At 36.5% G+C, this 27,756-nt stretch overlaps 2 protein-coding genes across 3 annotated transcripts; both read right to left on the bottom strand.

Moving 5' to 3' along the window:
* Window positions 1–1,876: 1,876 nt before the first annotated feature.
* Window positions 1,877–22,151, bottom strand: camkk2 (calcium/calmodulin dependent protein kinase kinase 2). Of its 2 annotated transcripts, XM_039668871.2 has the most exons (17): window positions 22,021–22,151; window positions 15,365–15,983; window positions 14,006–14,053; window positions 12,573–12,626; window positions 10,623–10,674; window positions 10,341–10,474; window positions 9,683–9,719; window positions 9,515–9,536; window positions 9,329–9,417; window positions 7,318–7,517; window positions 7,187–7,240; window positions 6,980–7,053; window positions 6,816–6,903; window positions 5,881–6,012; window positions 5,624–5,724; window positions 3,402–3,452; window positions 1,877–2,664 (listed from the first exon to the last, which is right to left on the bottom strand). In XM_039668871.2, the coding sequence occupies exons 2-17, from the start codon at window positions 15,938–15,940 to the stop codon at window positions 2,592–2,594; spliced, it is 1,785 nt and encodes a 594-aa protein (XP_039524805.2). In that variant the 5' UTR covers window positions 15,941–15,983; window positions 22,021–22,151; the 3' UTR covers window positions 1,877–2,591. The 2 variants fall into 2 exon arrangements, with proteins under 2 accessions (XP_039524805.2, XP_039524806.2); XM_039668872.2 differs by lacking the exon at window positions 3,402–3,452.
* A 3,387-nt stretch (window positions 22,152–25,538) lies between these two features.
* On the bottom strand, window positions 25,539–27,141 carry snrpd3l (small nuclear ribonucleoprotein D3 polypeptide, like). The gene is made up of 4 exons (XM_039668846.2): window positions 27,003–27,141; window positions 26,323–26,456; window positions 25,998–26,190; window positions 25,539–25,748 (listed from the first exon to the last, which is right to left on the bottom strand). The coding sequence occupies exons 2-4, from the start codon at window positions 26,446–26,448 to the stop codon at window positions 25,681–25,683; spliced, it is 387 nt and encodes a 128-aa protein (XP_039524780.1). The 5' UTR covers window positions 26,449–26,456; window positions 27,003–27,141; the 3' UTR covers window positions 25,539–25,680.
* Window positions 27,142–27,756: the final 615 nt, after the last annotated feature.

Raw genomic sequence — 27,756 nt, 5'->3', positions numbered from 1 at the left:
GGAACGGTGCTTCTATGGTCCTGAATATATTATTTATTTAAAGGTGCAGTATGTAATATTGAAAGCTAGTGGTCGAAATGGGTACTACAGTCCAAATTCATAATATGGAAAGTTGTTCCCCCGTCCCATCCTCTTCAGACTCTACACTCACGCAGGTTGCCAGATTGAGGACATGCAACAGAAACGAGTGGAGTTGACAATGGAAATGTAAGTTGCCCTAATGTACACGTTTGCAAAGTTTTATTTCCAATGAGGTTTTTTTTAGGTCGAGAAGAATCTACAAACTCTGACCCTGTTCGTTTGTTGGCTTCCATGGCTGCGAAATTCTGTTTTCCGGCAACTGGCAACCCGGAGTGTCTAAATATTATTAGGTGAATTGGAAGTAGGCGGGGTCACACAGACCAAAAACAAAAACAGGCATTGTCAAAGTATTATAAAGTTGTTTTTCTGAGAAACAAGTATTGGAACTTAGAATGTTTCCTAAATCTCTAAACGCATCACATTTTTTATGACAAAATATGTCCACAAAGCACCTTTAAAAGGTCATCAAAATCTGTTCAGCAAATGTCCACTTACATACAGTGGTATTGTATAGCCAGCTTGGGTTTGTCAATGTACATGCATATTTGACTCAATATTACAAGTTTCCTTCAATTTTAAATAATCAACATCCAATAGAACAAACACAAAGGACCAACCGAGCGACTCTGTCCAGAACTGCACCACAATGTGAGATTTCTTATGCATAGTAATAGTACCTACACAAAAATAAATCTCTACAAGAGAGAGGGGAAAAAAATAGTACTATAAAACAGCAATGTTTAACATGCAGGGGGAAAAATGTTGACGAAAAAAAAAGGTATAGAGTTTACTTTAGTTACAAGGTAAACCAACAACATACATTCAACCTACTTGTGCAGAAACGATCCCCTGATACATGGAAGCATGAACTATGTTATACATTTCAGTGGTGGAAAAGCACCATCACTCAGACATTTTGAAACTACAGCTAAAACGATCATAGAAAAATAATCAACACATGAGATACATGACCATAGTGCACATTGAGAAAATCTCAACAGGGCTTTGGACTATTTTTGCTAACTTTAAAACTGAGCTTAAGCAAGTTACTATATTTCTACACTTATCTAAAATTCTACAATTCTACTGTACCAAAAAAAAAAAGACTCTGCACATGTACTGATGATCTATGCTACAGTTATGAGTATGAAAATGTAAGGCATACATTTGTGTCAAAACAGACTGACAAACATTGATTCCTTTAAGTGAAAAGTCATGCATAGATTGCACAAAGTTATTGTATTTCCTCAAGAACGTTAGAGTATAGAAATGACTAATTCACTCTGATCACGACAAAGTCGAGAATGCACTACTATGTGGCATTTTGGTAATTCTACAGAGGAAGCAAAAGATACTGTTACCTTCATGATTAAAAGGGTCACGTTACTTTACATACAAGGAGAAGAATGGTCACGATGCCAATAGTGGCACTATCTAGATGTTATTAGCGCCTATTGAATAAATAATTCAACTACTATTCAAAAACATGCTATGCATAATACTCTGATCTCTTGGATTTGGACTTTGTTGTATTAAAAAAAAAAGTCCATTTGTGGTCCTGTTCACTGTCTACAGCGCAGACATTATAATACAAACACAAAGCGGTGTGATTTGATATATAAACAAACACACACATACAAACATATCTGTATTTTCTTTAAATCGCACCTGAAGTGTCTCCTTACTGTATTTATACATATTTCCAGGCTGCAAATTTGAATTATTAAAAACTCATTTAAAACTTACAAAAATTGAAATTTTTTTTATTTATGTTTTTATTATTATTTTCAAATTTTATCTTTGATCAAACAAACCAGATTTTTTTAGATTTTCAAGTTGAAATTAATATTAAACTCCAAGCTATTTTTCTTTTAGTTCTAATAATCTAATAAGAGATCTGTAAAACTGCAATCAAGCAGCATGTCTCTGTAACCGATGAGTTAATGGACCAACCTAACAAATCATACATTTCTTCTAAAGACGTATTAGAGAACATAGTGTGCAAATTTGAGGATTTTTAATTATTAAAGGGCGTTTATTAATTTATTTCACCAAATTTTGTCAAACTTGTTTGTTTGTTTTTTTCAGAAGATTTTCAAAATTAAAATAATTTTGAATGATTATTTTCAAATTTACGTCAGATCTCCAAAACTGAAATCAAGCGGAACGTCTCTCTAATTAATGATCTATGGACAAACCTAAGAAATTGTACACTTCTAAAAATAATTTTCATCCGTTTAGCCTTCAGTGGCGCCCCCTAGCTACAGTAGAGGAGTAAAGCAGAGTCTCCGTTCTGGAGAGGAGAGCACAGAAAACGGGTCCTGAGAGACAGCAGAGACCTGGGCGGACAGATACGGTGCATGCTGCTGTGGACTGTACAAATGCATGCATGAACGGGTGGGCACCCTCCACATCAACAACGCCCCAGCCCCAGGTCCATATCCTGGGCTTCCGGAAGCCACAACAGCCCCATCTTGACGCATTTCCCTTGAGTAAGATGCCCACAGTTATCAGGACAGAACTTCATCCTCGCCCACGAAGGGCAGGTCCATGCTCCGCACGCCTTCCTCGCTCTCTTGTTTCCTAGGAAACAGACAAATGTGGAGGTTTAAAACAGTCACTGCATTCCTGCGGCAATGCAGACTGCTGTTAAGTGCAACTAGAACTGTTAGGCAGTGGGGAAATTAAGTCAGCGCGAGGGGAAGTACATGGCATCGCATCAGTCATATGCTCGGGTCACGAGGCGGCACAGGAGGTTGACTGACTGCCATGTTTTTGCAAGGGGTTGTACCGGGGAGGCTGGGATGCGGCGCCACATGCAAATGCACCCAGTCCGACAAACCAATCAAAGTCCTTGTAAAAATTGACCATGGCTGGGTGGCAAATCAGGATGCTCTTTTCTTTTCGTAGCTGATATTATGCATGAAAACATCATCCTGAACTGCCCATGAACTTATATGTATCTGTTAAAACATTACATGCAATATAAATGCTTGATGTACTATTATTGAACATAGCTTGTACAGTTAAATACACACAAGAGGTTTTTAGAAGGGGGGAATATCATGAATATTTTAGATATTACATGCACAAAATGCTGTTTATTAGGTAGGAAAACACAAGCGGAGTAGTTGTTATTCATTAAGCCATCTGAATGAGAATTGTTTTGATCTTAAAAGCATGCTAAAAAAAACACCACATCATTCATTTTAAGTGCAGACCATTCAATATGGGCATGACCATTATCTCCTACATATAATACAGGTGGAGGAGAGTGAACAGGACATAGGTGGAGCGCTAACAGGCTAGCAGAGCTTTACCTGCGGGTACAGAGATTGCGGCAGTATTTCAAACTCCCTGCTCTCCCTTTTCTAGACGGCAGGAGAGATGCGGATATGTGAGAATACTTAAATCCGAGCTTATCTACCAAATATTTCTGAAACCATGACTAAACAAAAGCCTTAAAGGGATACTCCACCGCTTTTTCATATTAAACTATGTTATTCCCTTAACTAATAGGAGTTGATACATGCCTCTCTCGTCTATGGTCGCGCGAGACACTTTGAATGGTGACAGAAAATAAAACGTTGCACTTTCCTAAGCGTGTAAAGTGGATAATTATAATGTAAGGCGGAATACCACAGCAAGAGATTGGGAGCACTTCGACTCGGCGCATATATATCTATGGACTCGGCGCAGTAAATATCATCACTCTGGAGAGGGAGAGGATTTTTCACGAATGACGATATTACTACGCCGAGTCGAAGTGCTCCCAAGCACTTGCTGTAGTATTCCGCCATACAATATAGTTATCCACTTTACATGCTTAGAAAAGTGCAATGTTTTATTTCAACTTGTGTAACTGTATTTAAATAGGGAAAACGTGGAGGTGTTTGGTCGCTTCTCTGCTTGGCCCACATTGAATGAACTGGGCTAGTTAAGTGCTATCAAAGTGTCTCACGCGCCAGAGCGATTGAGGTATGCATCAACTCGTCTAAGGGATTAACATAGTTTAATGTGAAAAAATGGTGGAGTATCCCTTTAAAAGAATGTTTCATGCTAAATACTACTCAAACATGCTATTGATTACCACAGAAAATAATTTATACTCGTCTCTATGGTTTTAAAAAGTAAAGTAACGACAAGCTTAGCAAAGCTAATATTACACGCTAATATTATTGTGCTAGGTAGTAATCAACCTAGAATATCATTGCAACAGTGTGCATAGTAAAGGGGGCGCTCATGAGTCAAAGATATCAAATGAGTGCTATGTGTAAGAAAATGCATACTTCCCTTGTATATAGTAGGTGAAAAAAGTAGTATGTCCAAATTTAAGTATTCAAAAAAAGTAACCGGATGACCTAAAACTTTTGGTGATAATCTGGCATGTGTATCCGATGGGCTCTTTACTATCCCATGAGGCAACGGGAGAGGATCTGTGAGTGGCAGTGATGTGACGCAACTAACACTGTGGCTCACATGACAGAGTCAACATGGTGAATGTAGTACATTCATACTATATAGAACGTACTTAAAAAAAAAAAAAACAGTATATGATTTTGAATGCATCTTATAGTGTTGTGGATTTAATGGATGCACACAAGTGAAAGTCACAAGTCCACATCAAATGAGCCATTTGGGACAGAGCCTTTAGCATCTTGCGTAAAGCATTTAAGCTTAGCAGGTTAATCAGGTAGATGATGTACATTAAAAGTTTTTTTATTGTTAAAATTGGTTTCAAAATGTGATATATGATTTAAAAGCCGTTCATTTATGAACTAACTAAACATATTTTTCCATGTACATTTCTGAAACGCACTTTCTGTAAAGCTGCTTTGAAACGATATGTATTGTGAAAAGCGCTATACAAATACATTTAAATTGAACTAAGAGAAAATAACCGTTTGTTTTTTTTTTAAATGTAATTAATTCCTGTGACGCAAAGCTGAATTTTCATCAGCAATTACTCCAGAAATCACATGATCCTTCAGAAATCATGCTAATATGCTAATTTAGTGTTAGAGAATAATCTCTTATTTTCATCAATGTTGAAAACAGTTGTGCTGCTTCATATTTTTGTGGAAAACCGTTTTCCCTGTTGTATTAGAAATATAAATATTTTGAAACATTATAAATGTCTTTCCTGTCACTTTTGATCAACTTAATGCATCTTTGCTGAATAAATATATTAAAGCATAGCTTCCCTACCAGGCTTTCAGTGCAATGCTGTAAACAACTTTTTCATTTGTATTTAAGGAATTGAGGAAGTAGTCAAAATTATTTTCTGTGGAAATGCTTTGCATAGACATCAAACATTATTTAAGCTGAAAATACATCATTAAAGTATTACATTGGAACCTAGTGTAGTGACATAGCATTTTATATAGTGCATCTATATTAGTAGTTCCAATTAAATTACTGTCAAACCAGCTATAAAAACCATTTCAGATTTTCAATGATCACTGAAACCACTGCCGAAGAACAAGTCTATGTTCAGGACGTCTGTTTCAGTTATAGCTCATCCCAACTGCGAAAGACTTACGATAGCATGTGTCCTGGAGCGGTGGGACTCCTGTCTTCCCTGCGGCCCCAATCAAACGGGTTTCCAAAAGAACGCTTGCGCAACATAGTCCTAACCAAGATCTGTAGCAGAGAACATGCAGTACGTTTCAAAAACAGGCATTGGGTCATTAATCTGTTATTCATTTGATGTGGTTATTAGCACTGAATCCCTTTATGCGTATTCATAAAATAGAATTAAGGTTGTGTAAATAGGCCACAAGGGGTTTGAGATCTCACCACGGTGGCCAGGCTGGGGATGTGCTTGACAGAGTTTTCCACTTCCTCCTCTGTCACTTCTATTAGACTGCAGCAGTTGTCGTCCTCAGGGGGGAGGGGCTCAGCGCCATTCCGTGTCACCCATGGGTGCACCTACAACAACAACAACGGAACAAAAATCCAGCTTTGATATCATTAATTAACTCGAGGCTGTGTCTAGGTTGCTGGAGTGTCCTATATTCACACAGGAAGTGCTTTGAAATCCTCTTTTAACAATAAGGAAGAGTTCTATTTTTGGTTCAATTGAAGTATGAAGGCTAAATATAACATTATAAGAAACACTACACTATCGTGTAACAAAACAAATGTTCGGGGTCAGTGAGAGTTGTTCCAATGTTCTGTTGAACACAAAAGAAGATAGTTTGAAGAAAATGGTAACCAGACAGTTGATTGGACCCATTGACTTCCATAGTATTTTTTTTTTCTTCCATACTCTGGAAGTCAATGGTTACGGTCAACTGTCTGGTTATCATATTCTTCAAAAGTAAAATGTGAAATGTATTCTTCAACTCATTCAGGTTAGGGACAACTTGAGGGTGAGTAAATTATGACAGACTTTTCATTTTCGGGTGAATTATCCCTTTAAGACTTATTAAACATTAAGCAGCACAAGTGTATTCAATATTGGCATATATAAGGCATATCAATATATATATATATATATATATATATATATATTAAATAAAATTGCAGCTATATTTCACAATATTCCTGATTTTCTTGTATTTCTGATCAAATATATGCAAACTTGGTAAAAATATGAGACTGTATAAGTGGAAAAACAAAACATCAACCAATGGAGCGATTCTGGGGCAAAACTGCTTGTTTTTCTGACCAATCACAGATGAGGACTAGCTTTCAGAAAATATTATTGGTGTCGTTAGAGTCATACTGACCTTGATTTGTGGGACAGTAATTCTGGTTTCGGGATTCTTGTCCAACATTTTAAAAAGAAGGTCCTTTAAGTCATCTGATATGTCCGCGCTGTAAAGTGGTACAAAAATGCTATCAATATCAAAACAGATGGGGAAGATCTTTCAGGCTCAAGAGAAATACTCACTTCTCGGGAAGCTCCACCGGTTGGGCCTTGATCTTCTGATGGAGGCTCAAAATACGCTCATCCATAAAAGGACACTGTGGAGAGAGAAAGTAAAGTCAAAGGCAACATCCATTTTACACACTTTACACAGTTTTGCAAAGTTAAATGTTAGATTATTTTTAACATTGCATATTTCATGAGAAATACTAAGGTCAAAACAGGGCGTACCACTCCAAAGATGAAACAGTACAAGGTGACTCCCATAGCCCACACATCCAGAGCCTATAAGAACATGATGTTAAAATTAACAGCAATACGACAGGTTATTAGCCACTAGCTTAGAGAAACTAGCTTTTGACCTTTCCAGAGAAGTTCTTGCGGGTCTCTGAAAGGGTCTCTGGGGCAAGAAATGCAGGCGTTCCCACTGTGCTGGTCAGCAGGGCGTCCGTTCCCTCAAACTGGTTACTGACCCCAAAGTCGGCAATCTTAACGTGACCATCTTCTCCCACCAGCAGGTTGGAAGGCTTGATGTCCCGATGGATGATTTTCTGATAATGTACTGTTGAGGATGAGTAGTTGACATCACTTTTGATTGTTATTTAAAGCATTCTGATGACTAGCAACAAGAACTGTATCTAGTTTCACTGTTTTATGCATATGCAGATGAAAACAAAGCACTAATCTGATGCTATTGCTACACAAAGCACTCATTTTTATGCTATTGATACACAAATTTACTTTAAATGTCAGTCAGATGGCTTCTTCCTGTATAAGTTGGAGTGCTGTTGTCGTTAACTAAAACTATTAAAAAGTTATATAAAATATAAATATTGCTTAAAGATTTTACATGAAAAAAAAACTTGTATTGGTAAACTTGTATTAGTAACTAACTGAAATATAATACGATTAAGTATTAAAATTAAACTTAATGATTAAAACTTGAAAAATGAGGATAAGATAGTGTAAATTTTAAGACAAAACATAATAATTGTTCTAATAGTATAAAAAAATTACAATATGTAGGCGATAAGAATGACAAAAGCACAACAAAGTGACTAAAACCTAAACATAAAATAAAAATCTGAATATATACTGTATATATATATATATATATATATATATATATATATATATATCAAAATATTAATACATACTACACTCACCAAGGATTTTTAGGAACACCTGTTCAATTTCTTATTAATGTAATTATCTAATCAACCAATCACATGTCAGTTGCTTCAATGCATTTAGGGGTGTGGTCCTGGTCAAGATAATCTCCTGAACTCCAAACTGAACTCCAAGCAAAGCATTTGTGAAGCCACAACATGCACAACGTTGAGGCGGATGGACTACAAAAGCAGAGGACCTTACTGGGTACCACTCATCTCCACTACAAATAGGAAAAAGAGGCTACAATTTGAGCTTGCCAAAATTGGACAGTTGAAGACTGGAAAAATGTTGCCTGGTCTGATGAGTCTCGATTTCTGTTGAGACAATCAGATGGTAGAGTCAGAATTTGGTGTAAACAGAATGAGAACATGGATCCATCATGCCTTGTTACCACTGTGCAGGCTGGTGGTGGTGGTGTAATGGTGTGGGGGATGTTTTCTTGGCACACTTTAGGCCCCTTAGTGCCAATTGGGCATGGTTTAAATGCCACGACCTACCTGAGCATTGATTCTGAACCCCATCCCTTTATGGCCACCATGTACCCATCCTCTGATGGCTACTTCCAGCAGGATAATGCACCATGCCACAAAGGTTGAATCATATCAAATTGGTTTAAGGTACTAAACTAAAATGGGCACTGTATGCACTAAAAGGCACTGTACTAAATTGGCCCCCACAGTCACCAGATCTCAACCCAATAGAGCATCTTTGGGATGTGGTGGAACGGGAGCCATGTGCCATGGATGTGCATCCAAATCTCCATCAACTGCAAGATATTATCCTATCAATGTGGGCCAACATTTCTAAAGAATGCTTTCTGCACCGTGTTGAATCAATGCCATGTTGAATTAAGGCAGTTCTGAAGGCGGAAGGGGGTCAAACACAGTATTAGTATGGTGTTCCTAATAATACGTTTGTGAGTGTATAATACTACATAAAAAGAAGGCTATACAATATTAGAAAAAAATATATACACTATTAATAAATACTATAATAGTATATAAATAATACTAAAAAAACACTGCTAAGTGGGTTGTACTTAGCCAGAATAATCATTGTGGAAAGTCTAAAAGTGTGGCCCCATATAACTTATCAGTGCCAAGCCAATTGCAAGGTACTGTGTCCTTTTATCTGGATGTACTAGAACCAATCATGAGTACTGATGACATCGCTAAGCTTAAGCTAAATTCCCGCACTCACAATATTCGATTCCTCTCAGCAAGTCCTGGAAGTAGAAGCGTGCCTGGTCCTCATCCAGGGGCTTATCAGCAGGAACCTCCATCACTGCTCTGCAAACACATGGGGAATGAGACACAGTTTCTGTAGCAGAGTGACACTAGCACAGCAGGGGGCGGCGCTACAATCAGAAATAACATGCTTACTCACCCTCGTTTGACAAGCTCGAATACTGTGAAAGCACAAAGGAAGAAGAGTTAAGGTGTTGTACATTACATTCTCTGGCTTCACATACATTAAGCACCGAAAAGTAGAATAAATTGTGCATGTGGAAGTGTGTAGCATCTGCGAAGAGGATGATTATCTGGCCAGACTTACCCATGTACAGATGGTCTTCACTTGGATCATCCAGCACCTACACACAAAAAAAACAACAACAACCCAAAGCTGTTTAGAAAGAGAACGAAACCAGTGAGCATAAAACTTAGATTCAATTTGATGCAAATACAAACAAGGCTTTGAGGAAAAAAGAAATTTGTCCAATGGAAATTCATGGAGAGGCTTATTTTAAGTGTTTATTTGACTAAATAACAGCTGCCCTATATACATATATCAATCAGTACATTGCAAATTAATTAATTTTCCAGTAAAATATATAAAAAAAACAGTTGGTTTCCTCTTCATATTATAATTTTTCTTTGTTGCATTAACCTCACTACATATTGTTAGATTTATGGTTAAAATTGTCTCATTTTAATTATCAGTTTTCCGAAAGGTTTAAACATTTTACTAGAAACAAAGCAAAATTAATTTTTGCAGTGTATAACACACTGTATATCTATCCCTCACTGTTTCACATTCATTCATGGTTAAAATTCTTTTTCCATCCCAGTTTAATAAATGTATAGGTATTAATAAATGTATTTAGAAAGACCTGTTCGAAAACAGTCATTCTTTTTTAAATTCCACTTCCATTAGTGGGGCATAAATTACACACTTCACCCTGACTTAAGTCTGTGAGAATAGAAGCACCCACCTCCACAAGCTTAACCACATTAGGGTGATCAAGCTTCTTGAGGATGGCTATCTCCTGGTAAACACGCTCCAGGGGCCCTTTGGGCTGAGGGGGGCCCTCAGGGGCCAATCTTGCCCCACGGGGAGGAGGTCTGCCTGTTTAAACCAGCAAAGAGGAAATCATGTGAAAGGTTGAATTATTAGGCGTTCTGCTAGCTGATGAAAGTGCGCCCCCAAACTCACACACATACACTCAATCATAAACCCCGCTGTGCGTTCCATCTGCTTTAAAGCAGACACTTACGCGGGAACCCAGCCTGCCTCATCAGTCGTTTCTTGGACAGCACTTTCATGGCCTGTGGAGAGCAGTGAGAATGAGAGAGTGAGAGCAGATATCCAGTGTCATTACTGGTGCTGGGTAACATATGCCCCATTCTACAACCAGCACTGTGATACATACAACTACACCAAAAAATGGGGAAAAAAAGTTCTAATAACCAATCAGAACAAGGGGCAAATTTTAATTAATATCAAATTACTTCAACATCAAAACATTTTATATTCTTATTCACTCAGTGCTACAGAATATCAATCAAGCTTTATTTATATTAATTTATATTAATAATATTAATTATTATTATCAAGATAAGGAGAATATTCCATCTTTAAATTAAATTGAAACCATTTATAAAATCTCAACAATACACAGAGGCAAGAATATGAAAACATATAAATCACAAACATTAACTCTTTCCCGACCAGCGTTTTTTTTTTTTTTTTTTTAAGTTGCCAGTCACCGCCAACGCCAACATTTTCACAAAATTTTAATGGCCCCCAGGATATTTTTTTGTATTTTTTGTAACAAAGAACAGAGCGTCTGCTTTTAAACAAACAAAACAAAAAAAACTTTAAACAAAAAACAATTTTTAATGCATCCATTTTAGTCTTAAAGCATTCTTTTTTTATCAACACTTGAATGTGGGCAAGTTTCATAAAAAAGCAACATTTTGACTAAAAAGCTGAGAAATTCACGTTCTCAGCGGCAATCCACTTGTCACTCAAATACCCACACCCTTAATTATGCCGAACTTTAAGGCTTAATATTATTTAAACAGATGAGTTATAAAAAATATATACATCATATCAAAATTACCTTCCTCACAGTTGAAGTGCAAAATTAGCAATTAGCAAAAAAAATAGCAAATGCAATTTGCAGTTTAAGTCTCTTCCGTGTTGGATTCAAGAGAGGAAGGTTGCCAGTAGTTTTTGACAACATCCAGATCGGATTCAGAACGATGATCAACACATAGATTGAGTAGATTGATTCCATCAACACCCCAAAAGCTTCACAATCCTATAGACCATTTCACAAGATGTAAACAACACTGGTCCAGAAGCACTTCCTGTTTCAGTTTGTAACTGTTTTCTTTATTTCACATGTAAAGAAAGCATCTTAAAGATGTTTGTTTAACTTTTTGATTCAGTTTTAAATGTTCTGTTGGTTGTATTTTATCCCAGCTTTTTTGTAGTGTTAAAAAACTGAAACAGGAAGTTCTTCTGGACCAGTGTTGTTTACATCTTGTGAAATTGTCTATAGCTTGTCCAGAGTCGACATTTCATTCAGTATCATTAGGCAGTTTTGATTTATATGCCGTTTAATGTTGATGATTGTGATATTTTACATGCCTCTGCTTGGATATGCTATCGCATGTTTCTGCTTCTTCTTCACATGTTTTTTGATCAGGAGATTTAGCTCTCTTTCAGAAGATGTGTCATAGCGCCCCCTACCGTATAACAGCGAAAACACAAAAAAACGGAAATATACGTCAATGGCAGGGAAAGAGTTAATAGAAGAGTTAGCTGGATTATGAGGCAATGGGCTTGTGCAGAAAAACTACATATCCCATCATTCTTTTAAAAAAAATACAGCATACCAAATTTTTATGCTTTTCTCTTTATTTTGTTGCATTACTAGTATGAACATGTCCATTTTACTCCAATACAAATAACTTGAATGCACATTATGATTTTGTAGCCCGTAAGGAGGAACTTTCTGAGACGATTTGAAGTCAGCCTGTGATGGTGTCTATGCGACCATTTTTGGCTGCTGAAGGGGACCTCAACTAGGCAATTTTAATTCAAAGATCACTGGTAACACTAGGATGTTAGCTCTTTACTCGCCTAAATAAAACTGAAATGAAGTGTGTAAATATTTGTGTGCGAGATTGTTAAGAGACCGGGTTGCATCACTTACATAGTATGTGTTGTCGTCTTCATTGTACGCCAGCTTGACAACTCCATAGGAGCCCTTTATACAAAAACAAGGTGCGTCATTCAAAAATTGCAGTTCAGTAACAAGCATTAACTAAGGGAAACAGGAAGCTAAAGTGTCCAAGCATTTTTGCCATTTGATTAACTGGAGAACATGTAAACCAAACCGAGCCAGTAGGCAACAGCCGGTGTCATGATGAACTCCACAGACAGGCATAATTCCACTTCTGTTCTGTCTCTATCTCTCTCAAACCTACACACACACAGGTCCCAGCTGGGAGAGCAGATTGCCATTCCAGCAGGGTATCCAACCCTTAGACACAAGAGATGAGAGCAGAGCAGGAATCTCCACATCCAAGCTAACAGTTTTCCATGCCCTTGTATCAAGATGAAGCTTAGTGGAACAGCAACAGTGAAAACACTTCACTGCTCCATTAAATTGCAATTCTGCAGTACTATAAATATTGTCGTAAATTCATTTCATGCTCTTATCCTGCTCTATGCTTCTTAGAATAAAGTACAGTGGTAGTACTATGGTTTATTGATGGCATCAGACAGGAAAACCATGGTAATTTGCTATATATATATATATATATATTGATCACCATATTCATATCCCACAGTCCAAAAACAAGAAACATGGTAAAACACGTTGTCTTAAAACACATTTTGTTTCAAAACATGGTACATGTCTATTCTATTCTATTCTGTTCAGTTCTATTAAATGGTATTCCATGATAATTTAAACACCATGGCATTACCATGGTAGCATGGTCATAAAAAAACATACATTTATTTAATTAATTTTAATATATTAAGCAATTGTGCCTAAAAGGAAATCTTCCTTGTTTTAGAAATGTTAAACAATAAAGCAAAATACTACTAAAATACTAATTCAATTATATTTGAAGTGTACAACATTGTTACAACTGTTACAAACTGGATTCTCTATTCTATTCCATAAAAAAAAACATGATGATTTTACTTAAATTCTGAATGGTCAATAGTGTCAATCTGTATTTTTATTTTTCATTTTATACATACAACGTTTGAGATTGGTAAGAATTTACCAAGAAATAAGCAACTTATGCTCACCATGGTACAGTGAAAACAGTAATATTGTGAAATATTATTACCATCTTTAAATGACTGTTTCCTACTTTAATATATTTTAAAGATTTATTTATATCATTCCTGTAATGGCAAAGCTGAATTGTCAGCAGCCATTCCTCCAGTTTTCAGTGTAACATGATCCTTCAGAAATCATTTGCATAATTTACCATACAAACATGGGAGATATTAGTTTGTTCCAAAATAAGAACAACAGCACAATTAATATTTCAACAGAGCTCTCATTCATCTCACTCTTAGCAGTAAACGATCTAAGCATAAATAATAAATGAAAAATAAACATACCTTTCCGATTTCATCTTTCAGCTTGTACTGGTTGAGCTGCACACAGTCCTTTTGAAATAAAGAAACACATTTCCTTGATCAGTGACACCGAGTTCTTTTTAAGGGGGTTTTAGTCACTGAAGGACAACTACTTCAGCCAGTTTGGCCAAAGATCACAGCAAACATAAAATTGATTCTCTCATCAAGAATGATGCCCGCAACATTCCAGGTTCAAAGAATCAAAAGCATTAGCAAAAGAAGTACTACAGGGAGTACTTGAGCCGAGAAAGGCTAAAGCCACACACATTTCTTGCTGATTTCATGTCCTAATGGAAAAGCAGAAGCATCTATTGGGGAATTTTCTCTTGACAAGCACCATTAAGAGGAGGGGAATTGCTCCTTTCAGTAACCTTACCTTACACACCGTCTCAACCTTGACTTTGCAGACTTGAAGCCAGTGCAGAGAATGAAGAAAAGGAATTGATCTTCTCAAAGACAACATCAGTTCTCAAACAAGCTCAGGCCACCACATCTGGTTGCAAAAGTTTGGAATTATTATGATTTTTTTAAAATATTTGTGAAAGTAGTCTCTTATGCTCACCACGGCTGCATTTATTTGATTAAAAAAAACAGTACCATTGTGAAATTTTACAATTCAAAATAACTTTTTTTATGTGAGTAAATTTCAAAATGTAATTTAATCCTGTGATGAAAGCTGTTTTTCATCTTAAATGTCAAATGATCTGTCAAAAATCATTCTAATATGCTAATTTGCTGCTCAAGATACATTTCTAATTTTCAATGCTGAAAACACGAGGCACTACCAACCAATTAAGTAAGATTAAAAAAAGGAAACATGAATACTTTTATTTTCAGCAAGAATGCATTAAAATGGATCAAAGGTGACAGTAAAATGTTTCTTTTCAAATTAAAAGCTGTTCTTTTGATCCTGATTTTTATTTATTATGATTTCCACAAACACATTAAGCAGCAAAAACTGTTTTCAACATTGATAATTAAAGGAACCATTACTATTATTATACCATTATTATTATTAATACCGACAATCATTGGTTGGGCACCAAATCAGAATGATTTCTGAAAGATCATGTGATGATGCTGAAAATTCAGCTTTGCAGCATCACAGGAATAAATGACATATTAAAATAGAAAACAAACAGATGGCACAATTACTGTTTTTATTGTATGTTGGATCACATTAACTCTTGATGAGCATAAAAGACTTTAAAAAACAATCAAAATTATTCCAAACTTTTGACAGGTAGTTTTCATAATTATTAGGCATGATGGTAGCCATTGTGTTGTTGTTTGTAAGGGACTTAAACTAAACACACATGGCGTTAAACTCGTGCCACCTACCTGCAGGTCTGTGATGGACACCCGATGAGACTCCACGGTTGGTCTTCGAGGGAGGCGTGGAGACGAGTGAGGCGAGGTGATTGGCGAGTAGGGCAGTGATGGGTAAATATAGCGTCCGTTCAGCCCCGGAGAACTACAGGGCGACGAAAGTGTCTGTGAGCGTTCCTGTAGAGACAGCTTCCTGTCGGAGAGGCTGAGTCTACCTCTGTGCTCCTGAGGTTCTGGGAAGAGTGCTTCCGGGCGGCCCAACGTGTGGGACAAGAGATCACAGGAGGCCATACGGAAGGGCGGTACCGGACCTGACGATGCGGGTTCTGGCGTTTCCGAGCTGTCCATGTCCTCCACCTCCTCCTCCTCTCCGCCCTCCTGCCCTGAGCCATCACTGGGCTCGTACTCCGTCACCACAATCATGGACTCCATCTCGTTGGTGCAAGAGCTCAGGCGCGTGGATGGGGAAGGGAACACAACGCAGCTCCGCAGCAGGTCAGGCAGTGGCTGTACCGAGGGAATGGGCGGAGCATGGCCGAGAGCCGCAGGGGGATCAGAAGAGGGCCAGGGGGAGACACAGGGAAACATAGTGTTCTTCCCAAACACCTCTCAGTAGCCCCTCCATCAACACCTTGCAAGAAAAACAGATTTGGTAAATCTTAGGCGTCCCATCGCTTTTGACCAATACATTTCTTTGATTTTGAGTATAATTTGGGAAGTGGCCTTATGAAAAATAGGAATAGTCAAGTCAAAAGGACCTTATATTTTCTGTACATTTTCATAGTTTTTTTTTTTTCTTGATTTTGCCCACCCCTAATATAGATCACAAAGAGCAATTTCAACCCCCAATATTTTGTAATGTACAATTTATACATCATATATTTCTTATATAATAATTATATTTAACATTTACATTTTAATTAATTTGTATTAACTTATAGTATTAAATATTATATATAATATACAAATATATATGTTTTATATGTATATATATATATATGTAATTATTATTATTGATTCAAATTGATAACATATTATATAATTTTTTACTGTTTTTTAAATTAATTTGTATTGATTTATAGAATTAAATATTATATATAATATACAAATATATATGTTTTATTTATATATATATATATATATATATATATATATATATATATAATTATTATTATTGATTCAAATTGATAACGTATTATTATTTTTTACTGTTGAATGTATTGATGTAATTTTATTATTATGCATTTTAACATATATTTAAAATAATATTTATATTCCATACCTTTTACAATCCTACAAAAAATACACTAATATTTCCAGGTCTTCCCTGATGCTTCCCTATTAGGATAAAGCATGAATGGGAACTGACTAACATAAGCTTGACCTCCGTTTTTCTCTGTCCTTATTCTCCGAGTCTTGTCCTTATCTGTACAAATGTAATGACTGAATACAGCTAATACGCTGAATATAAGATACTTCAAATATTACTCAAAGTAAAGCCTGCTGGGAAAAGATTATATATCTCCTCCACTCTAATGCTCTGTTTCTAATGGCCTTGATTTACATGCAAAGTGCTGCAGTTTCTTTGGAAAACAGATTTTCTGAACATTAGAGACACTGTGTGTGTGGGAGAGGTGTGGGTCTCACAGAACGAGAGAAATACAAGCAGGTACAATAAAAACCACATTCATTACTCCGAGGGGTTCAGAAAGGAGAACTTGTGTGGGCTGGCCCACCCCCTCCAGGCGTCCTCATTTCTATTTCTCACATTTACAGAGATTCAATGCAGCTTAGTTTTTCTTCTCTGTCTCTGTCATTTCTTCATCTGCGATCGAATCTCTACTGATGTTTTTGCTGTAATATCATCTCGGGGCCCTGGCCTCCATGTATTCTCCTGTCAAAACACCCACACAGCTGGAAGACGGTGTTCTCTCTCCCTGTTTCGAGAACACGCTGAGAAAAAAAGGCATATTTTTCCTCATCTTTGACCCCTCCCGCATCCATTTCTCAAGTAATTACGTCCCTGACACTCATTTTCACATTAAATCAGAACACACTGATGAGGATTCAAGCTTTTCTGGCTATAAATGTCAGTCATACTGGAAATAACCCCTCCAAAAAAAACAACAAAAAAAAAGAAGGAAAGGAATTGAAAGAAGGACCAAGCCATATCCAGAGACCAGAATACCATGGGGCTAGACTTTAACCACTTTATAATTACCCAGAACACCCTAGCGACCACATAGCAACACGATAGAACCAGTCAGAAAACCTTAGAAGCAACTTAGGTGTCAACCTTTAAATTAAGCAAGGCGAGCACTATTATATATCCTAATAGTGTATATTTATATATTTATATATCCACTATAAATATATCCTATTTATGCATAAAATACAAAAACGTAGTTTATTTTGTATATTAAACTGTCTCGTTCTCCATCCATCACCTACTGAGAGATTCTGCCAGCAGGAGAATGAATGATGGATTCTACATGACATCAATATGACAACAAGTGACAGCCAAGTGATTGTAACATGATATTTGCAGCATCCTGTGTTATAAACATTTTCAAACATTATCATGATTCATCAGTCAAGCAGACAAAAGTACCATTATGCTCATTATTAAACTTGAAACAAGTTATACATTACTGCCATTATATTTATGCAGTTTCTATTTGAATCTTATATTTCACTTTACAAAACTGTTTAAATATTTGGGGACAGTACGATGTTTTTGTTGTTGTTGTTGTTGTTGACGAAACTAATAACTGTATTTGTACTGATATTTATTGGTTAAATATGAATATTGTGTAGTAATGTTTCTTGAGAACCAAAAATATTAAAATATAACTGGTTAAATATTAAATTGGTAATAATATTTCACAATACTAGCTTTTACAGTAGATAAATGCACCTCTGGAGAGTATAAGAGACTTTTTTGAAAAATATTATTAAAAAAATATTAAAAGAAACTGATTGCATTGAAAAGCGAGACTACTGGTAAAACCATCAGAAGAATTGATTATCTCAAAGAATGACATCTGATGCCATGGCACATGATACTGTATCATGGCACTATTTTATTAGTACATGTTGGCTAATAAAGTAGCACACAACAAAACGAGTTCAAGATATGAGAGAGACCCTTTTAAGGTCAGATCAGATTTGGATCACTGCTCAGTCCCTGGTGTGGACGCCATTTGTGACTTCCCATCCTCACATCTCTCAACCTCGCAGACAAAGAGACAGCCCAGCTGAGCACAGAGCGACCGGGCATGTCCGAAACATTTACCAGACCAGGTGCTGATGGTGGGATGATGAAAGTGAGCAGAAACTGAGAGGGATTGATGTGCATTTATCCAGTCTGAGCGGCAAGCCACTTTGAAACTGATGCGGCTGAATTAAGTGTATGTTGCAAGCGTTACCTTACCAAAAATAAAGCAGAATATCACATCCTCTTTTCAAAAACAGGAAATACACGGTAGATGCGGGCAAGATGTGACCTGACCGCATTGGTAAGCTGAGCTATTTTAATCTGAGAGCAGTTTCTACATTCTTCTGTGACCTACTTCAAACTTTGATAGATTGCAAACCAAGCGTTTCTCCTCCAGGTTCCCAACCATCTAAACACACACAAATCTCATTTGTTATAGAGACTTGGACTCACAAGGAAACAATCCCTAAGGGCCTGGTCCACCATTGACCACATGTATAACAAACAGGGGTCTACATTAAAGGGCTTCTACAAAGTACAACATCAAACACATGAAAAGATCCATTTTCAATCGAGCCCTTACCCAGGAGGATAACCTCCTGCAAGAAACCAATCTTCCCCTAGAAACAAACAGATGCAGCCTTACACCAGATGACTCTGAGTTTAACACATGCTTTCCACTCCCTGGATGTTATTATTATGGCGAAATACACAGGGCGTCCACAGAGGATTGACCGTATGGGACCATCTGGAGTACAGAATTCTTTGAAACAGACGCTTTAACAGGGAAAGTACTAATCTTTGGTCAAGACAAGAGTAATGATGACAAGAGAGACAGTGTAAAAAATAAATAAATACTATATAATTTTTCATAAAGTAAAAATGTTACCTGTTAATTGGTTCACAGTAAGTTCTTATGTAGCCCCGCCCCTTTTCAGCGCTGTGCTTGTTGTGTTCAGTCTTCCAGTAAGATCTTTTGGATTTATGAATTAACCACTTGTTTTAAAATGTTACCGGTCTGCTGATATTTGTTAAGATACCCGCTTCAAACATTATAATGCTCATGATAACTTTCAGTAACTCTACAATAAGTAAATGCACTTCACCAGCTAACTACTCTTCGACAGCGACGCCACAGAAATATACAGAGCTACCGCAAAAAAAAAAAAAATCTCTTGGACACTCTTCGACAGCGACACCACAGAAATATACAAAGCTACCGCAAAAAAAAACATTCTAGAAGACAAAAAAAGACAAAATTCTAAAGATGGCGGCGTGCTTCTTTCTCTGGCGCATCAGGTCTATACATTGGAAACTGGGATACATCTATCAGGCTATTTCATGTAATTTTACAGTAAAATATTGTTAAAATTGTGGTTTTTGGAAGTGAAAAAGTAGTTATAATTTTGACTGAAATAAACGTAAATGAATTCCCAGGCATTCTCAGTGTGACACTTTCCATTTGATGGTTTTACATTGTACTAAACATGGATCCATCATGCCTTGTTACCACTGTGCAGGCTGGTGGTGGTGGTGTAATGGTGTGGATGATGTTTTCTTGGCACTCTTTAGGCCCCTTAGTGCCAATTGGGCATGGTTTAAATGCCATGGCCTACCTGAGCTAGCCTGAGTGTTAAACTTTGCATTTGATGGTTTTTCATTGTACTAAAAATTGGTTTCTTCTTAGTTTGAAGTGTGATGTAATGGTAAAATACCATGTTGTACCAATAACACTTTAAACACAACAAGTTCTGGGTTGAAAATGAGTTAAGCTCTCTCAACACCATCTGTAATAGTCTCGATGATAACCAGATAATTATGTTTCCCTACTCAGTTTTACTATGCATCGACAGCTGAAGTTTATAGACCTTATTCACAGCAGCGCCATCTTTCATTAGCGGGAATGAAAGCGAGGCTGGACGGGATAGTCATGCATCTCTTCAGAGGGTTGCACAGTTATTAAATGTTCAGCTGACGAAACACTGGAAAAATGTATTTCCGAGATATTTCAGTCGACAAAAGGCTCCAGACAACATTATAAGTACAGAAGATTATAAGTGATCTCTTGGAGCTTTATATTATTTTTATAGCGGATACAGTTCAAAACACGGCAAGTCTATTCCTGACAGCTTCGCTTTCATACCCGTTTCATATGTTTTTTTGTTTTTTGTTTTCTTGTAATCAGTAATTTTTTGGAAACTTTTTTTCTAGAATTTGGAAGCAGTTTAAAAACAAAATGGCCAAGTCAGTGGAAATTTACCATGCCATTATGTTAGTTGCATGTGATCACATTCCATAAACTAAGAAATGAAAATTAGGCAACCACAATGCAAACGAAGCCTGATAAATAAACAACTTTATCCAGCTCATCCTAAACTAGATTTTCATACTCGTATGGCTCATTCCACAGGGAAAAGCCCTCCAGGGACCGTCTTATGGCACTCTCTCCAAAAAAGGCAAACTATTTTAGACTCAAACACCCAAGCAAGTCAGTGGATACAAAATATTATTCATTATTAATAAGACACAACTGACATCAAACATACTTGCATCCATGCATCTCCTTTCATTGTACTGTATTATACGGATTAAAGCATCACACAATAACTGTCAAAACCTGGTGAGCTATCAAACTAGACAGCATTTTTGGACCTTTGATGCCCAAAAATACTCTGTCTAGGCAGGCAGCTCACAAGATGTTGATACACAGCCAGTGATTTTACGGGTTTCACTTGTCAGCTGTCAAACAGGCAGGATGAAAATGAATTAAGGACGCTGAATTCTTCGGTAAATGGGTCATTCTACAAAACAGGTGCCATTTTTGTCACTCATATACGTATGTGGAAAAAAAATTAAACTTTAAACACAAGAAAAATACAAAAATACAAACTTTCAAGATGTGAATTCTTGAAGGACAGGTTACAATCTTCTCCTTTCTTTCTCTGTCTTTATTTTTAGCCAACGTTGTCAGTAGTTCATCCTTAATTTTCAATCTATGTTACCTTAACACGTAATGTAAATATTTCCATTGAAAACATTAAATGTCTCAGTGAATATAAAACAATCTTGCAAAATTTTACTTTCAACTCCCTTACTGAACTGGAAAATGCTTCTATTTCGTAGAATAACCCAACTTCTCATTTGTGGATGTATTTGTAACGTTAACGTTATATCACTCCAGTTTTACAGTTGACATGTAACGCAATTTCGTGCCATATAATCTGCAAAAGCGTCATGTAAACACAGACACTGGCTCGAGGAGCTGATGCCGTAAGAAGAATAATTTAAAGGCAGGTTGTTATTTTGCTAAAGCTGGCTAACGCATCTCTTACGAAACAGATGTTTGGAAAATCCAGCCGAGGATTAATAAAATGATTGTGATCACGTATGTTCACGCACGTCGCTTTAGAAAGGTACAATACAAATCGTTAGTTCGGTGTTATGTCCTTACCTCGGGCGTTTATAAGATCCTGTTTTTGAAGGGTATGTTGTTAGCTCGCTGGCAGTAATGGTAGCGGTTTATGATATGGTATGATGTGCAGGCAGCGGGGGACGAGGTGCTTCTGCTGCCGAGAGTGAATGTGAGAGGAGTGGCGACATCTAGCGCTCCCAATGGAAACTGCGTCTAATGATCAACTGACAAGCAGGGGGTTATTAGTCCTTGATTAATTGAAGCTCATTGCTGTACTTTGTACTTCACTAGAATTCCTGCACTCTTGTTCAGTTGCATTTTTGACACGGAGCCAATAACAAATTAAACTTTCGAATTTGAAAATTTCATGTAAATCCCCAAAGTATCTATTTTTTTTTTTATCTTTTTTTGCCGTCAAATCAATTAATTGCATCTAACAGTATACCAAAGTTTGTATATATACACTCACCTAAAGGATTATTAGGAACACCTGTTCAATTTCTCATTAAAACAATTATCTAGGCTAATCAACCAATCTCATGGCAGTTGCTTCAGTGCATTTAGGGGTGTGGTCCTGGTCAAGACAATCTCCTGAACTCCAAACTGAATGTCAGAATGGGAAAGAAAGGTGATTTAAGCAATTTTGAGCGTGGCATGGTTGTTGGTGCCAGACGGGCCGGTCTGAGTATTTCACAATCTGCTCAGTAACTGGGATTGTCACGCACCATTTCTATGGTTTACAAAGAATGGTGTGAAAAGGGAAAAAAACATCAAGTATGTGGCAGTCCTGTGGGCGAAAATGCCTTGTTGATGCTAGAGGTCAGAGGAGAATGGGCCGACTGATTCAAGCTGATAGAAGAGCAACTTTGGCTGAAATAACCACTCAGTACAACCGAGGTAGGCAGCAAAGCATTTGTGAAGCCACAAAACGCACAACCTTGAGGCGGATGGCCTACAACAGCAGAAGACCCACCGGGTACCACTCATCTCCACTACAAATAAGATAAAGAGGCTACAATTTGCAAGAGCTCACCAAAATTGAACAGTTGAAGACTGGAAAAATGTTGCCTGTCTTATGAGTCTCGATTTCCGTTGAGACATTCAGGCCTTGTTACCACTGTGCAGGCTGGTGGTGGTGGTGTAATGGTGTGGGGGATGTTTTCTTGGCACACTTTAGCCCCCTTAGTGCCAGTTGGGCATGGTTTAAATGCCATGGATGCTATCCTAACAATATGGGCCAATATTTCTAAAGAATGCTTTCAGCACCTTGTTGAATCAATGCCACGTATAATTAAGGCAGTTCTGAAGGTGTAGGTCAAACACAGTATTAGGTGTTCCTAATAATCTTTTAGGTGAGTGTGTGTATTATAGGATGTAATTAATCAATTTTACAGCACTATTGATCTTACAAGCCTATACAATTATGCTCCAGGCTGAACTTTCTATAGCCATTGACATTTCAAACAGTATTTCGACACAAATATGCATGGGCATTTATTTTTGTGAAGAGACATCTCATCATTTACCACAAGTGTTGGACCTACAGAAATAAACTTATGGGCATTGCTGAAGGTGGACAAATTATCGAATTTGGGTTTAAATTTAACACCTGGGGCCCGTTTTAGAAAGGAGGTTAAGTGAAAATTCTGAGTATGTTAACCCTGAAATGAGCTGGGTTTTCCCCTGGGTTAACTCCTTAACTGGCAACTGAAAATAAAGTAGATTAAAGTTACATCATGTAGTTCTAAACAAAATCTACAGACTTAAACATGGCATTTACTGAAAATCACTGAAGTGTGTTCATCTTATATATGCTTAGATTCTATAGGCTACTCTAAAAATGCGAATGTGTGGATTGTCTTACGTGTAGACACACATTACCTCTGTAGGCCTCTCTGTGGCATCAGAAAATGTTTTATCATCCCCATCATCCTGTGAAGATGAGCATTTGGTTGAGGACAATTTATAATAGTGCTAGCCTATATTTGTCATAATTTCTGGTGTATTGAGTTGGCTTGCAACTGCCCGGGGTTCTGTTAGGACAGGAGCCTCCAAGACAGATATTACAATCAGAATCTTTTGGGACCAACGAAAAACCCAACCCAAAGTAAATTAAATGGAAATATCAAAAATACCCTATATAAAAATAACATATGTAAACCTCTTACAATTTTATGAAGGCCCTTGGATCTTCAGGAGTGACATGGCTCTGATTAAGTCCCTCCAGCTGCACTGCTAGACACTATGCTATTTAGTTATTTAATATGTCAAATGTTTGTAAAGTCAGACACACCCATGATACTCAAGCCTTACCTGACTGAATTGCAACTACATGAAAATTAAAATTAGGTTGGATAGGCTACTGTTCTTCCAGTTTTACCTGTAATATTCACTTATTAATTACTAATTAAATGACATCTTCAATAGTGTGAGATTAATGTAATAATTACTATCTCTAGAACGTATTGGTTTATTCATTAATAAGTACTAAATCCCATATCAGCATCGTTCACTTGAACAATACAAGGAGAGACAAGAAACTGCACTTTTAATGCTTTCAAATAAACAATATACAATTGCATGAATTATTCTTGAATTGACAAAAATGTGTAGAGGGAGAAATAATATTAATATTAAAAATATACATTTTAAAAATGTATGTTAAATCCACTATTGTTTAAACAGAATTGTTTCAGTATCTATAATAGTCTATGCAGTATTTAATGCAATTACATCAGATTATACTTTAAAATACAAAAGAATTAAAAGTAATCTCTTTAATTTAATTACAGTATTTAGATTACTTGGTAATTACCCAACACTGTTAAATTGTACACTTAAAAATTGACTTTCTCCCAAGCTAAAACATTTTTGCTGGTGAGAAATATAGACCTCTTTTTGTCTGGCCATGTTGACTCATAATTGATAATGGCTTTTTATAGATGTGGCGCACGCGCTTAACTCAGAGTCAGTCAACTTAGAGTTGATTAAACTAACTCTTTTCAGCTGTTCTGTAACCGAAAAGTCAAGAGTTTCCCATCTCAGGGTAAGTCAAACCAGAGTTGAAGTTTTGAGTTGGTTGAACCTCCTGATTGAAACGGGCCACTGGTGTGTTCTACAGCAGACTACATTTTAAAAAAAATATGATTTAAACAACCTCCTAAAAACTTAAAACAAACTAAAATAATCTTACAGAACTATAGTAAGATAGGTGTATATATATATATATATATATATATATATATTGCATATTGTTTAAATACATGAAAAAAAAAATGTTTAACTTGTTGATTGCAGACCCTCACATAATATATATACATATACACAGCTTTATATTTAAGGACACTAGGAAAATACCAAACAAACAGGGCTTATCTAATAAAGCAATAATTGAATGCAAACTTTATGTGCTGAGGTGTTTCAAAATAATTAAAAACACCTCAGCACATATATTGCACTGTTAATAAAAAGAATGACACACTGCTAAATCAGTCCATCACCTAACTGATGCATTAATAAAACACTTTTTATATAATTAACCAGCTTTATTACATGAGAAAAGTGGAAAAAACTTTATTGCAAAATCAACAAAAAAAACAAGATCACCAATTTTAACAAACCAAGAAAAAAAAGCACACAATTTCTCAAAAGGAAAATAAAACTGTACAAAATGACATTGTGATAGAAACAGGATTCACACTATCGCCTTTTCTGGAAAATATTTCCCCTTCCTCCTGGTCCTCCTCGTCCTCTGCCCCTTGCTGCGACTGCAAGGGGAAAATAAACAGTTAAGTGGTTTTATCTTATAAATTTGCCAGGAAAAAAAAAAGCCTTAAAAAAAGCCTCGGTGCAATTATTTTTTCCATTGTTATTTTGTGAATATTTAAACAAATTGTAATAATATTGTAATTAATTTAGTAGCTAAAGAGCACTTGATATTGCAACAACTGAATAATACAACTGCAGTTACTGTAATGAAGTCAACAATACCATTAAAAGGATGTTTAATGACGAACCTTGTGCTTTGAGAATAGCAGCTTTCCCTCTTCCAGCTCCTGCCCCTTGGTTTTTGTTTTTCATACTCTTTAACATAGGGGCGTTTTTCAACATGTCAGGCAGAATGAGAAAGCGTATTTTGCTGCCGCGGATGTACACCTGCTCCAGCTGGGACACTCTGCCGTCTCGATAGGTCACTGTAATGTTGGACATCTGATTCACACAACACAAGTGCAGTTAGTTGCATTATTCACACACGACATATTGCAAATACAAGTTTTGGGTAACAGGTGAACAACATATCAAGAATGAATTCTGATTTTTGTGGGATATTTTTAGCAGTACCTGGCAGTTCATGTTATCCTCTGCTTCAATCAGTTTGCCCCTGTACACCTCACCAGTGTTTGTCTCGCAGGTCACGATGTGACCCTCTGCTTCATGCAGGACTTTGATGGGAACACCAATAGACATGTTTTAATCTGGGGGGCAATGGACAAGTTAATTAACACACAGCGAATTAAACTAATGTTACTTTAGAATCAGACATGACTAAAGTAATAAATAGTGGACAGCGGTACAGTGAGAATTTCACAGTTCCTATCTTAAAAGAGCCGAATCATTAGAACGATTCTTTCGGCAATCGGACTACATTTGTCATCACGCGTTAGCTTTGATTCACTAAAAAGAACCGGCTCATAAGAATCACTCGTTTGGAAATCGTGTTCTGTACGTATTGGAGGACACAGTCCACGCTTGAAAATAAACGTCATGAAAATCATTCCTTTCTGGTATTAACTATAGTTAGCTTATATTGATTTCAGTACCTAAACTAACACATTCACTCTAAATATCAAGAAGGATCTCAAACGAGTCGCATGAATAAACCAACCAACAATGAATTTCTAAAATGGACGCTGCTACGCTACAGAATCGACCTGATCAAACAAGACTGTATATTTTAGTGAAACACCAAGTAACAGACTACAAATAGGCTAATAGGTTTTTGCCATCAAGCATTACAGTACCTTGAGTCGACGACTTCGTAGAAATCCACACTATTGAACAACGTGAGTATTTGCAGCGTTTTCCCGGCGCTCCCACAATGCAGCTGAAAGCAGAAACCCCGCCTCTTCCTGGAACAGTGTTGCATTTTGGGAGTTGAAGTCCTATTACCATGCATGGACAATTCAGGACAGTATGAACAAGCAGAAGACACGTGAAATTTACAGAAGAGGGCGGTATTGAATTGTGGATACGATTACTATAAAACATTGTCATTCAGTTTAATCTTTCAATTCAATGTCACAGATAGCAATTATTATAATAAACTGTTTAAAAAAATCTGTATATGACAAATTCAATGTGTTTCTGATTATTTTCATTCTTCAGCATTCATTTCTGCTTGTTGGCTATTTACAGAAATACGTAATTATTATTTACTGTAATTAAAAAAATATTACTAGATATTTGTTGTTCATGAAATCCATCTTTGCCATCTTTGACAGATGTTATAAATTATTCTGAAACCATTATATATATATATATATATATATATATATATATATATATATAGGCTACTGTATGTTTGTTTGTACTGTATGTGAGATAGATAGATAGATAGATAGACAGATAGATAGATAGATAGATAGATAGATAGATAGATAGATAGATAGATAGATAGATAGATAGATAGATAGATAGATAGATAGATAGATAGATAGATAGATATGAAATCCATATTTGACACAGATCTTATATCATTCTGAATATGTGTGTGTG

This window comes from Pimephales promelas, chromosome 19, assembly GCF_988280905.1.
Source record: "Pimephales promelas chromosome 19, fPimPro1.hap1.1, whole genome shotgun sequence".
Classification (NCBI taxonomy): Eukaryota; Metazoa; Chordata; class Actinopteri; order Cypriniformes; family Leuciscidae; genus Pimephales; species Pimephales promelas.
This window is presented reverse-complemented; position numbering and strand designations above follow the sequence as displayed.